At 43.4% G+C, this 13,489-nt stretch overlaps 1 protein-coding gene across 2 annotated transcripts in view; it reads right to left on the bottom strand.

Moving 5' to 3' along the window:
- Positions 1–13,489, bottom strand: part of LPCAT2 (lysophosphatidylcholine acyltransferase 2) — a 70,663-nt gene that overhangs the window by 20,714 nt on the left and 36,460 nt on the right. For both annotated transcript variants that reach the window (XM_058706774.1, XM_058706775.1), the window contains 2 exons: positions 10,853–10,978; positions 8,922–9,075 (listed from right to left, as the gene is read on the bottom strand). In XM_058706774.1, the coding sequence (XP_058562757.1) occupies positions 8,922–9,075; positions 10,853–10,978 (280 nt within the window). The remainder of the gene's footprint in view (positions 1–8,921; positions 9,076–10,852; positions 10,979–13,489) is intronic.

The following is a 13,489-nucleotide window of genomic DNA, read 5'->3' as shown; positions in this document are numbered from 1 at the left end:
AAATGATGGTTAATACCATCTCTCCGCCTATTTCCTAATGACTCAGGGTCGTTTGTTAGGTATCAGGACGTGGGCTCAGTGTTTAGGATCCAGAGGTAAATCCATCAGGACTGCTGTGCTCAAGGATCGAGGACGCCCCCCGAAAACTAGTTGCAATTATAACCTGACATCTATGTTCACATTTCTACTATTAATACTAAACTATTACATCTGCTTATAGTATTCTTTGGTATTTAGGTATCACAGAATTCCTTTGAAAGACAAAATAGTCGCGATGAGTAAAGAAAAATTCAGAGAAGGTAGGCTACTGAGGAAAGGTATGGTGCTGTATTATCAAGCATGGTGGGTGCCCGAAAGGGGTGCGATGAATTCTGCCAAGGAGAGCATTTACCTACACACGAGGTAATGTGCAGGCCTGACGACAGGGCAAGCCAGAGTGCTTCAAACAGACGACGGATGTGAAGGGACAGCGTAGTAAAAATACAGAGGAGCTAACAGGATGCGTGGTCTTTAAGTGACAGACCAACGCGATGACAGTCCCTTGCCCGGCACGACAGGCCATAACGGCAGATCCACAGAACAGACTCAGGCTGGCAAGGGCTTTGAACCGCCAGGTGACAGTCTACCTCTCAGCGGGAACTGCCGAAGCTCGTGTATAAAGTCGAAAGGAGATGAGATGTGAAATTACTTTGTAAGTTTTGCAATTCTAGAATTGAATTATGATTGTTCTAGCCAGTGTCAGGGAGAGAACAGTAGCTGGGGGACACTGCTCTGTTCAGGACATGGGAGCGATGTCTCCTTCTGCCACACCCAGTGGTTTGTGTAAAACACTCCCAACGACTGGTTTTATGACACAGCGACTCCAATAACTGGTCTCATGGGCACAATGAAATGGCCTCTGTGAACACCAAAGGCCGAATGTCTTCCCTAACCACACAGAAGAAAGCACCACAAAAGGACCATCTTCCTTTTAGGGGATCACAGGGCCATCTGGCCTCAGACAGATTTGAATCCATTCACATGAGCTCCTCTCAGAGGAAATTACATGGGCTTTGTTTTTATAATATTGCAAATTAACCTGATAGCAGCCACCGCCACATAAAACACGCCTCCTCAGGCCCGGCTGAAGTGGTTTTCACTGAGGTTTAAATCCAATTCCCCTCCTTTACTTTCCATGAAGATGGAGGGCATTTGGCTACCAGTTTCTCATAAACCATCCTGGAATAAAACACTGCTATTAGATTAACAGGCCTTTTCTTCTCTGGACTATTTAACCCCCCTGAGGCTATTTATTAGAACATTAATAGTAACTTTGGTTGCTGTCTGTGGGAACTCTACCGTCCATATCTGCAGGAAGAAAGAGTAAGGGAAGAAGACACATCTGCTGGCAAATTTAGCCTCCATTTGAGGGGGAAACGCTACCAAACTCAAATCGTAAACAGTAATACGTGAATGCTATTAGCAACATTATTCGTAATGGCCCCAAAGTAGAAACAACCTGAACGTGTACCAACCATTGGTGAATAACCCAAACACAGTATATCCATACACTGGAGGGCTGTTTGGCAACAAAAGAGGACAAATACTGATCCATGCCGTGGCAAGGACGAACTGCGAAAAACATTACGCTAGGTGACAGAAGCGAGACACGTGAGACCATATACTGTATGATTCCAATATATGGAGACGTCCAGAAAGGGCAAATCTGTAGAGACAGAAAGTCTTTCTCCTGGACTAGGTCTAGAATCATACTTTAGGACTCACAACTCAGTAGTGGTTGCCTACGGCTGGGAGACAGCTGGTGACAGGAGCTAACACTTAATGCCACGAGGAGACACAGTGGAAATGTTCCCAAACTGATTTACGGTGATGGGTGCACAACTTGGCAAATTTACTCTAAAAATCACTGAATTGTAGGCTTGAAATGGGTGAATGGTATGATATGCAAAATAATGCCTCAAGAAAGTTATATATACACACACATATATACATATACATATACATATACATATACATATACATATACATATACATATATACATATGTAGGGCCCAACTGTGTCTCAGTAAAACCAGCAAAACAGGCATCAGGCTAGATTTGGTCCATCAGCTGTAGTCTGCTGACCACTGCTCTATTTCCTAAGCTGATGAAAACAAAGCATGTTGGTAAGGTTTAAGGACTGGTTGAGAGACTGTAGTCAGTGCTTAGAGTGCCTACTATTAATTTGTAGGATATCCCACATTTGATTTAAAAAAAATACACACACACACACACACACACACATACATATATGACATACATAAAAAAGTCAACAGCGATGGTTTAAAGTAAAAAGAATACAGACGAGCAGTTCTAGTCTCAGTCCTGCAACTGACCAGCTCTGTAGCCCTGAGCACCATACTTCTTCTTTCTGGCTGGCGGCTTTCTGCGAAATGAGGAAGGTGGGCAGTTTGACAGGAAGGCCCTGCCAGCGCTAGAATTCTAGGAGTCTAGAGTTTCATGTGTCCTGCAGTGGTGACGGTGGTGTCGTTTCTACCTTGCATTTCCTTTCCTTCTCGTGCCCAAGTGTTTTTATGCTACATGTTGACTTCATCTTCCTTTGTCTTGGGTCTGGCTGCACCACTTTTAAGGACATACTTACCCTCACCTCCACTTTGACACACTGTCTGCTTTTCAGAAGTATTCCTGGTGGTGACCCACCAAGCATGGTGCTCCTCCTCCAAAGAGAATGCCGAGATGGGGCTGCTGAACCCAGAAGGACATACAAGCTCCCACTTGCAAGGAATCCTTTCCGTTGGAGGCGGGGCGGGGTGGGGGGTGCTTTCACCTAACTGCACCATGATCTGGACCAGACCTGCCTAATTTATTGATGAAGATGTCATGTTGGATGAAATCAAAAGCCTTTCTAGAGCCCGTATAGATAATATCTATTCCTTCTTCTTTATCATCTTGGACCGTCACTCTGTCATAGGAGGAAATTAAATTGGTCGGACGCAATTTGCTCTTTACAAAGCTCTGTTCTTTACTTCCTGATGCTCACAGAGGAGGCCAGCAATTGCTCGCTTGTGCTAATAAAAAAAAGCTAAGCTTTAACTCATGCAGCCTCCCTTCTGTTTCTTCTGAGCACCTCCTAGGTATACTTGCATTGAGGAGCCAAAAATAAAGTGTATAATTCTCACGCTTGAGTGGATATTCCTAACGGAACAACACTCGGTGAGAGAAAATACTATAATGGATTGAATGGAGCAGCTCAGTCAACCTGAGACGTGAAGAAGGAAATGGCCAGACATACAGGACCACCAAACATTTAGGACAACTTGTATGACTGCACAGGAAGAAGGTTATGGCCTTTTTCTGTTAATTGTGTCATATACGCTATAGGTACATTTCGTATAACAAATCCTGATTAACTGAGATTTAGAATCAACAGGAGTTGTTTAGAATCAACAGGAACTCTGAGAAACTACATTACAAATCAAACCAGAACTGGAAATTTAAAGGATAGAAGACTTCACTGTCGGTGAGTGTTCACCTCTACCACTGTAGAGAGAAAGCAGCCATAGGCAATCCATAGACGGATGGGCATGGCTGTGTCTCAATAAAACTTTATTAAACAAAACAGGCATCAGGCTGGATTTGGTCCATCGGCTGTAGTCTGCTGACTACTGCTCCATTTCCTAAGCTGATGAAAACAAAGCATGTTGGTAAGGTCTAAGGACTGATTGAGAGACTGGAGTCTGTCCTTAGAGTGCCCAATATTAATTTGTAGGATGCCCCACATTTGATTTAAAAGCGATCACTCTGAATCTTTATTCTCATCTCCTCTGTCTGCCTCTTGCTGATACCCTCCCTTGGTGCTACTCGTGTTATTTGTCTTTAGAGATGAGAGAGACTGATTTCGAATTCCTCAGCTATAGATAGTCCAACATGAGCTCATTATCTGTTTTACCAACAACATTGCCTAACAGACCACCACCTGCTAAAATTTAGGTAGGTGGTGATTCTTTCAATTCGGTAAAAAAGTTTTGAAAACCGTCGTGATTTTTCCCCTTTCTGTCCGCCTTCTAACTGGTACTTAGTTCTTCTGGCATTCACTATGTCCTTTGTTGAAATATTGGACAGGAAAAGCGTGTGTGCACTTCAGCTCTTTGACACTCCGGCATTTTTGGCTATTGTAAGCTTCTGTAGATCTTTTATTGCCGTTTCACATTATGTGGAATGAATGCATTCCTTTATCCCGAGTTCTTTCCTGTCTGCCCGGTTCTCGGTATTAGTGCCAGCGTTAAATCACGAGTGCCAACAATAACAAGCATCTCGGCTTGCCCCTTCCTGTCAGACAAGGTGGGGTGCTGCAGCCTGCGGGTTTTCTGCTCACGCTGAGAGTCAGGACCGGGCGCTTGCGCAGCTGACGTGACTGGCCGTAAATAGAGAAACCTTTCTGAGTAGGATGAGGTGAACTTTTCTGTTCCGTTGTACAAGTTGCCCTGAAACTTTGGGACCATATGCCCCGCAAAGCAAAAAGTATTTACCATCTGGCTCTTTACAGGAAAAGTCTGCTGACCCCTGACATACAGCTTCTGCCACCAGTGAGCTTGCATAGTGTTGGAGTGATGGATGCCGACGACATACTAAGCTGAGCGTGTCACGAGATGCGGCGAGGAGACACCGGCCTCGCTACCAGTGAGAGGTAAAGGGCAGATGACATGGCACACTGTCAAGCTAGCAACGAAGGTGAGCTGTGCTGTGGGGGACGTGAGGACTCCGTCTCACAGGTACATCAGAGACTGCTGGTGAGGCGGCGGCACACGGGTCTGCTGGGGATTCCGCGCTGGAGGAAGGCGAAATCGACAACTCCGAGACCCCTTTGTAACTGTAAACACGACGGTGTTCCAATGATTTCTGGTTGAGCCAGTGTGGTTTCCGAATCCCATTAAGTACACTTCAATCCCTTCAAGAGTGCTGGCAAAAAAACCCCTAGTATTGAAAATGGGATTGTGAATATAAAAAATGTTGAGACACCACCATCGTCTCAGCCTTCGACTCTGACTCATCTGGACACCCGACTCATCGGAGGCAGAGTTCAGGGGGCATTCATAAAAATAAAGAAGCTAAATTCGACGCCAAGATGAAAAAGGTCTTTTCTATCTTTCAAAGAGATCAGACCTCTCCGAAGGAAATGATCCTAAACTAGGTAACTCTGGTGCGCTTTGGATCACGAATGCCATGCTTCTGTGGGACCTTACCTGCTGCCACATACATACCTGGGAGTCTGAAGGGACCTGTCAGAGTGTCAACAGGGGGCCGAACCAACAGTGTATTTTTTAGGGACGAAACTGAGACAAAACCATTATTACCAACGATAGCGTTACCAACGATAGCCAAAGTATAGAAAGAGCCCGAATGTCCATTGACTGACAAATGGATAAGGAAGATGTGGTGTATCTATATGCAATGGAATGCTGCTTGGTGAAATCTTGCCATTGGCAACAACACGGATGGAACCACAGTACATTATGCTAAGTGAAATAAGTCAGGCAGAGAAAGACAGATATTGCATGATTTCACTCACATGTGGAATTTAAGAAACACAACAGAATTTAAGAAACACGCAGTAGGGGAAGGGAAGGAAAAACAAAACAAGATAAAAACAGAGAGGGAGGCACACCATAAGAGATTCTTAAATACAGAGAACAAACTGGGGGTTGCTGGAGGGGAGGCGGGTGGGGGGATGGGCTAAGTGGGTAATGGGCATTAAGGAGGACACTTGTTGGGATGAATCACTGGGTTCTACTTCTGAAAGCAATACTACCCTGTATGTTAACGGACTTGAATTTCAATTAAAAACAAAATTACAAAGTTTTTATAGACTAGCCAAGAATGCACATAGAAAGAGTAAGGGAATGTGGGGAGATAGGTCTCTTCCCCCATCCCCCAAATACCAACACAACCACATTAGACTCTGGGAGAGACTGAGAGAGGCTTCGGGCAGCTGTCTGCACTGCAAACATTTCCAGCTGCTGGAAGAGCCACAGGAACACCCCGCCCTTTCTCGTTCCCACCCTTCCTCCCCCTCCCCTCCTCCTCCCCCCCCCCCTGCCCCCCCATGAAACATTGAGTTTAGCAAGATAAGCTACTCTGAGGGAAACAAACTATGGCGTTACTGAACTTCTTGTCTTTCCCCTGGAACATTCCCCAGCTAAATCACTTAGAGAGACTGAGAAAACAAGCCTAGGGTGGGAGTAGCTCACCCGCACAGGGCGTGGCAACAATTGCATAATTCGCCTTCTCAAAACAAAGCAAATCTTCACAGGCACAGACATGCGGATGTGTTAAAGACAAAAAAAAAAAAAAAAAAAAGGAAAGAAAGACAAAGACAGAAAGGGGAGAAAAGAAGGAAAGAGGAAAGGAAGGTCACGGGCGCTAGTCACTAACTCCCCAGACTATTTTGTCTACCTTTGGAAATCAAAAGGAAAGTGCTGGAGAGACCATCTCACTGTCTGCAGCGAAAGCCAAGTCGCACTATACAAAGAAGCGACAAACCCAGTTGTAAGTGATGTGTGAACCCGTGGAAGCGGTCCACGGGGGAATGTGATTGCCCAAACTGGCTGCCAAGACTCACCAGTCTCCTAAGTGCCTGGAGCCCACTGTACCCTCTAGTTCAGAGGGAACCGGCTCACCAGGGGTTATTGTGACCCTTGTGCTGCTCCCTTCCCCACTTCCAACCTGCCCATACTTAACACTGCCAGAGAAACGACGGGGCGGCCTGCAGGGACTATCAGTGATCGACAGCCAGATCCTCATGATCTGTTGTCCTGACGATGGTCAGGTCACTGCTGGCGGTGACAGTTTGACACCTGAAGGGAGGGCCACCTCGACAGATATTGTTTCTAATTTTGATCAAATATCCCGATGAGCACAAGGTCTAAGATGTGCTCGAAACTTCCTCCTTGGTTCCTGCTTCACGGCGCTTCCCATTTCCCCATCTCCTGTCCTCATTTGTACATCCCTGCCATATTCTTTCCTGTCACCATGTTCATATTTATAGAAGCTTCATTTAAAATTACTTGCCTGGTATCTAGAGTCAAAGAGGAGGATGCGACACAAATCCCACAGAAAGACTTGTAACAGTCCAAGCGAGAAGTTCTTCTGTTTTCCCAACTTGCATGGGTGGAGCTGATGACTTACTTCTCCTTTCTCCTAAATCTTCATCATGCTTTCTAGTAGTGCCACTGCAGTGTCAGGGACAGGGAAAGATTACTTGTGTGCCGCAAGCAAGCCAAGGAAAGGGCACTGGGCACTACCCAGAGAAGGTGGCTGAAGTGAGTCACGTTAAAGAATGATGAGTCTTAGAGATCACGGACTAGCTCATTAGGAACGTGCGTGTGCTCTGGGTAAAGGGAAAAAGAAGCCGTGTCCTGGTTGCTGTCATCAGGCTGTCATTTCCTCGTGAAGTATCTTTTCCCAGCGGTCAATAGAGAACGGGGACTTCCGGTGCCAGCCAGGAGGGACTAAGTCCAGTTGAGCCTCCCTCTCCTTCCAATTATAATTAGAAACTCTCATCAAAACACAGAAAGCAACTACCTCTGGACAAGACACCACGGCAGGAGGGTTGGTGAGGAAAGCCACAGCGAAAGAACAAGGAGTGTAAGGAGCAAAGTTGTGGGAGACCGAAGGCAGTATGACGTCATCATTAAATTGTTGAAAGGGAAGAGCTAGCAACTCAGCTCTCTTCACCACGCAAATAGCCTTCAGGAATCCACGTAACATAAAGTCACTCTCAGATAAGGAATAACAAGACCACAGTCCTAGGTATGTACCCAGGTGAAACGAAAGCCTATATTCACCCAAAAACCTATACAGGAATATTCACAGTTTGTATTCTTAATGGCCCCAAATTGGAAACAAACCAAACCCTCCTCAGTTGGGGAACGGATACGCCAAGAATGTTGCGTCCATACAATGGAATACCACTCCGCAAGAAAGGGGAACAAATTACTGATACACACAACAGCACGGCTGAATTTCAGATGCATTATGCCAAAGAAGCCAGACTCAAAAGGATATGTACCCTTCGATTCCATCTATATGGCGTCTAGAAAGGGCAAAGCTGTAGGGTTGGAGTGACTGTTGGGGGTTAAGGGTAGGGCAAGGATTTGACTATAAAAGAATAGCCCCAGGGGATACTTTTTTTGCACCTGTGATATATCTTGAATGGAGTGGTAGTTATATGCCTCGATGCATTTATGAACCCTCGTAAAACTGTAACCAAGAGAGGAAACTTCACTGTCAATTTTATATGTTAAAAAACACATTAAAAATAGAGAACCTGAAACCTTCATACATTTTTCCTAAGGAGACTCCGTGACAATTCAGTTATCTAACTGCGTGTACTGACATATTCATAAGCAGAAAATTGTACCCCCAATACAATGGCTAACAGCCAAGCTTTAATTGAAGCCTTTGTCATAAAATGTTATTTGAAAAGAAAATCTACTTGGTGGTCACACATTTTGGGGGCAGTCCAAAACCTTCAGAACAGAACAGTACCACCCCTGTCATCAATGTATGAATTTTGACATAAATATTTAAGTTCCTGTCAGTTAAAGAGGCCTTGGCAATTTCCATATTACAAACACGGTTTTGTGTGGTCACAATCTTTACTTCTGACTTGGTGTTTAAAATAAATAGATACTATCATAACTGTTGCAACACACACGTGCACGCACACACGCACATCATGATATTACTACTGCTCTCGTTTATTAAGGGGAACAAACAAAATCATGAAATTAAACCACACACTCGGCCTCGCTTCCTCTAACAGCGACCTGCCGAGTTCTTCTAATGCCGTACTGATTTATGCCCCGTGGAGACGGGCAGAGTATGAATGTTAGCAAGTTGAAGATCACGTTTTAACATACCCTGTCAAAGAGTGTGAAGAGTTGTCTCAAGACATCTGAAACAGGCAACTTTAAATACTCTGCAAATTCGTCAATTCCAATTCTTCCTCCTTTGGAACAACAGGCAATGGTTGCGTACTCGTCCAACTGCTTACGAATGCTATCCCAATCTAACCTAAGCAAACAAACAATCAGAGATGCGTGTTGTCAGCCCCTTACAATCCACAAGGACATTTTACGAACATTCGTTTGTCTGAGGGAAAAAATATTGTACATTGTTACATTTGAAAATAAAGATAAAATGGGTATTTTGGGATACTTATGGAACATGTATACAGGTTTCTGAGGGTTTTTTTTTTTTTAATGTTTATTTATTTTTGAGAGAGAGAAAACAAGAGGGGGAAGGGCAGAGAGAGAGAGAGAGAGACAGAGAATCTGAAGCAGGCTCTGGGCTCCAAGCTGTCAGCACAGAGCCTGACACGGGGCTCGAGCCCACAAACCATGGGATCATCATCTGAGCCAAAGTCGGACGCTTAACCGACTAAAGCATCCAGGCGCCCGCTTCTGAGTCTTTTAAAGGATATTGGTAAGACTAATTTCCCCCAAATACCTGTGCGAAAGAAAAGTAACTGAGAAGAGCAATGTGACAGAACAAGAAATGACTCATGAAAAGAAAATAAGAAATCATATTGTAATCCAAATATTACTAATTAAGTCAAAAGTACTTATTGAGTTGTTAAAAAAAAAAATGCCACTGTTAATTTCTAAGGAGCTTCCAGGCTGATAATGAACACACATTTCACAAAATGTTGTGTCAGGGAGATTCATTAGATAGGACACACTTCCTCCGATGTTAGTTATAAAAACACTAAAACACCAGAAAACGTACCGTAGCTTACAGCACATCTGCCTTTGTCTTGTACTATTAAACGGGTGACTTAACACATAACTGCTTTCTTCTGTATCCAATTTCAGTAACTATCTAAACTTTTCAAATTTATACGAATTTTGTAAATATAACATCAAAATGTGTTTGCTATCTAGAAGATATAAATAATACTTGATCTATTATCTTTAAATATTGACCTCTGGGGTGTCTGGGTGGCTCAGTCGGTTAAGTATCCGACTTTGGCTCAGGTCACGATCTTGTGGCTTGTGGGTTTCTGTGCTGACAGCTCAGAGCCTGGAGCCTGCTTCAGATTCTGGGTCTCCCTCTCTGTCTCTCACACTCTGTCCCTCTCTCTCAAAAATAAGTAAGTATCAAAAAAATATTTAAAAAAATAAGTAAATATTGACCTTTAACACAATAACTGGTTCTGCAGCTCCCTCCTACGGAGGATGCCAAGGCCAAGGGAATCAATACATTCTGCAAATCCCTAAAAGGGGTGAAAACAGAGTGAATGGTAGTAAGTGGGAAATGAGGGGTGACAGCTTTCATAGCAGATGGTTCAAATGGGTTGTTCATAAAAGCACAAAGGGGTGTCTTGGCCTTAAAAAAAAAAAGTATGTACCCAGAAGAAAAAGGAGATTGAGGGTAAGTACTTAAAATTCAGTGATGGTCAGAATTGCTTCTCTACAAGTCAATTCATTTTTCACACGAGAAGTTCTGACCGCCGCATGCCAGTCCCATCTAATTACGCCATCCTTGCAAAGGGCAGCGGGGTAGGCTGACTGCTCTGAGACCCTTCTGGGTGGAGGCAGATCTGTGCTGGTCCATATCCACTCTCTCTCAGTCTCCTCTTGTGACCAACATGTCTCTGAGTTAACTGTCCTCGAAAAAACACAACTAGATGAACTAAGCAGGAGAGAAGTTTACAACTCTGCCTTCCTTAATAAACACCATGGAGGTTCGAGAGCCGAGCATTAATGAAACCAGGGAAAATAAGCGTAGAGGAGTTCAGATCTCTTTGGGACACCTTTACCAAAGTGTAGCAATTTAAAGGTATACTTACTTCAATTTCCGGCTAATTTTGGTAAATTCCACCAGCCCAGCTTCCATGGGCAATGTTAGCTGTCCTGCTGAGATCATTAATCTGCAGTCTTCATAAGTGTGGTCTGTTACTGGAATTCCCAAAGCTCTAAACGGCATTTCAAAGCAAACAAATTCAATTTTTTTTTTTTTTTTTTTTTTTAAGAAAGGTAATGATTTTTTCATTAGGCCTGAGCTGGTGAACGAACAACAGTAAACAGGGAAGTATTTACTACTTTTTAAACCAGTAGCTTTGGCTTATTATTGCAAAAGAGACGTATTTCTCTCCTTCTGCACAGACTTCCTGGTTGTTTTGTGTTTTAACTGTGACAGTAGTTGACTTCAGTCTCAGGGAAAGGAATAAGGCTTATGTTCCAGTCCGGTGGAGTCTTTCACCAGCTGTGGACCTTTTGGCTCTTAACCTAAGCCTCGCTCTTGTCATCTGTATATAGGAATAATTACCCTACTTACTCTACAGGGTTATCTATCGTAAAGATGGGCCGAAAATGCCTGTGGGAGTACCATTTGAACAGATACATTTGTCTGTACACAGTGTAAGTGAGTAATCTACCCAAATCGCTAGCCATCTGCGTTTTCCCATCTCTCGAAACTGGAGATGACTTCTTGCTACATAATCTTCTGAAAATACTAAAGAGAACTGATAATAAGCTCAAGATTTCTTCCAAACCTAAACATCCTCCACCCTCGAAGGAGCACATAACCCCTACTAGCTCCCTCCTGCTCAGAGATCTGATAATGAATTAGATTGGAAATATATATATATATATATATATATATATATATATATAATGACTTGAAAAAAAAACTGAGTACTGAGAAGAAAGCCTGGCCAGAACATGAAATAATTTCCTGAAGATTCCTCTTCACAAAACTTTCGTTCACAAATATTCAGTGAGACTCATGAAGTTAGATCTTCAACGGTATTTGGTTTTGTTGAATCACCGTGAAGAACGTGACATTTTCAATGAATGGGATACGAATAAAATATTTTTTCCTATCTACAACTAGGCTATTTTTGATGAGTAAACATTCTGGTATAAGAATACGTAAGCAGGAAAATAAACATTTTAACTATTTCGGGAATGTATAATTTGTCATGCTCCATGGGTACAGCATGCTTGTTAAGAGCTTTTGGGTTTGGGTAGCAAGTGGGGATCTGAGTCCCAGCCCAGACCCTCACTGTCTGCTATGATCTTGGGCAAACGACTTCCCTCTCTGAATCTCAGGTCCCTCACTTGCCTCCTAGAAGTGCTGTGAGGGTCACGTTAGCTACCCAGAGTAACAGCCTGGCACAGTACTCGGTAAGTATTTATCAAGAGTAGTAGCAACCCCACTTTACCACTTTCAAATGCTTCTGTCATACACTTTCCTAGGTGACTCTCAGGATAAGCAAAACCATCAGAGAGGAGAGACAAGTATTCTAACTCCCACTTTACACTGGAGGAAAAGGACCCCTCGAGGGACTTGTCTGTCCATGGTTGTGCAGCTAATGGAGGTCTTTCCTACTCTTTATCCAAGACCCTTAAATCTCCACGGCTCCAAATTCAGAAAAAAACCAAAACGGCTGCCTAATCAAATCCCTGCTCTGTTTTTAGGCAAATTATTGGGAGGTCAAAATACCTGGTATAAATTCCCTCCATTCCCCAAATGTATCTTAGTTCCTAACTTTTGGACATGAGCTCATATGAAAACATAAGGAGAAAGGGAAGAAAACAATATACAAGCAAATTTTGTAGCTAATCTAGAAACTGGGAAAATCAAGTACCTATAGGTACACATAGTAAAATTTTTTTGAACATTTGAAAATTTATTGTTTTGAAAATAAAGTTCTTCTCCTGTGAAATATTAATATATATATAATATATACGTAATAAAAAATATAATCTTGCTTATAATACCAAATTCAGTCATGAAGCTAAATTCAGAGTTCTCATTTGAATGTTTACTGGGGATAAATATCGCCGGCCTATGAGCGTCAACCCTCCTACTGGAATGGCAGAAAGAGGTGGCACCTGGCATGAGGGTGAGCACCCCGTAGGGCTGCCTGGGAGGTCGGACAGTATGACACGCATGCTGTCATTATAGGACGGGAGGAGATTGATCTAATCAGAGTAATGGGCAGCTAAAACTCCCTTAAGCTCAGGACAATACTTGCCTCCCGTTTTGCGATTTACAAATCCTAAACTTATAGCCATTCCGAATGGGGGTGACTCCCCCCCGTTTCTGTGCCTCCATTACGTTCCCTTGCAAACTTCCTCCTTTTTGTTGCTGTATTCATTAATGCCTTTGAAACACCCAGCGTTGGCAGCTCTGTGGAGGCTGGGCCATAGGAAGTGGACCATGAAGGGCTCAGACCGTCACAAGGCTTTGTCAGACAGCCACAGGCCAGCTTAGGAGAATCCACCCCGTGGAAGTCACTGGCTGGTCTCTTCTGGTTATTGAATCCTCCCTGCTCCCTTTCTGGCAAAGACCCATTAGTTTGGGGCTGCATCTGGGGAAAATATTCGTAGATTGTTTTACCACATTCCTGGGCACATTTAAAATTTCTAACCAGAATGAGTTAAGAAATGAGACCCTCGGAATTAAAAAAAACAAAAAA

This window comes from Neofelis nebulosa, chromosome 17 (genome assembly GCF_028018385.1).
Source record: "Neofelis nebulosa isolate mNeoNeb1 chromosome 17, mNeoNeb1.pri, whole genome shotgun sequence".
Taxonomy (NCBI): domain Eukaryota; kingdom Metazoa; phylum Chordata; class Mammalia; order Carnivora; family Felidae; genus Neofelis; species Neofelis nebulosa.
Note: the sequence above shows the minus strand (reverse complement) of the source record. Positions and strands in the feature narration are given on the sequence as shown.